The sequence below is a fragment of the Eimeria mitis genome, genomic scaffold, assembly GCF_000499745.2.
Source record: "Eimeria mitis Houghton genomic scaffold, Emh_scaff1327, whole genome shotgun sequence".
NCBI lineage: Eukaryota > Apicomplexa > Conoidasida > Eucoccidiorida > Eimeriidae > Eimeria > Eimeria mitis.
Window position 1 is genome coordinate 2401 of NW_013568781.1, and position 491 is coordinate 2891.

Sequence of the window (491 nt, forward strand, 5' to 3'; positions counted from 1 at the left end):
AGGGTTAGTTTTTTTTTTAGTGTTTTTTAGGGTTTGTTAGCTAGGGTTTATGGCATTAAGAGTTTCGTGTTTAGTATCTACGGTTTATTATATACAGTCTAGGGTTTAGGGTTTAGTGTTTAGGGTTTAGGGTTTAGGGTTTAGGGTTTAGGGTTTGTGTGCAGTATGGGGGGTGTTCGTCCTGAGCCTCGTCGGGGTCACCCAATGAGTTGGGTTGGGGGTTTGTATCCTTCTCTGCCTGTCTATCTAACAGGAGAATATATAACACAGCTGCAGCAGCAGCTGCAGCAGCAGCAGCAGCAGCAGCAGCAGCAGCAGCAGCAGCTGCAGCAGCAGAGGGAAACGATGGTTGATACTGCAGGATTAAGGAGAGGTATTGTATACACATTTACTTTTATGTTTATATTTATATTTATATTTATGTTTATATATACATATATATATATATATATATATATATATATATATATATATATATATATATATATATA

The 491-nt window shown here is 37.1% G+C and overlaps 1 protein-coding gene across 1 annotated transcript in view; it reads left to right on the forward strand.

The window, feature by feature from the left end:
• Positions 1–491, forward strand: part of EMH_0034720 (uncharacterized protein) — a gene marked incomplete at both ends in the record, with an annotated part of 6810 nt that overhangs the window by 1259 nt on the left and 5060 nt on the right. The window contains one exon of the mRNA XM_013494900.1: positions 165–373. Coding sequence (XP_013350354.1) covers positions 165–373 — 209 coding nt within the window. The remainder of the gene's footprint in view (positions 1–164; positions 374–491) is intronic.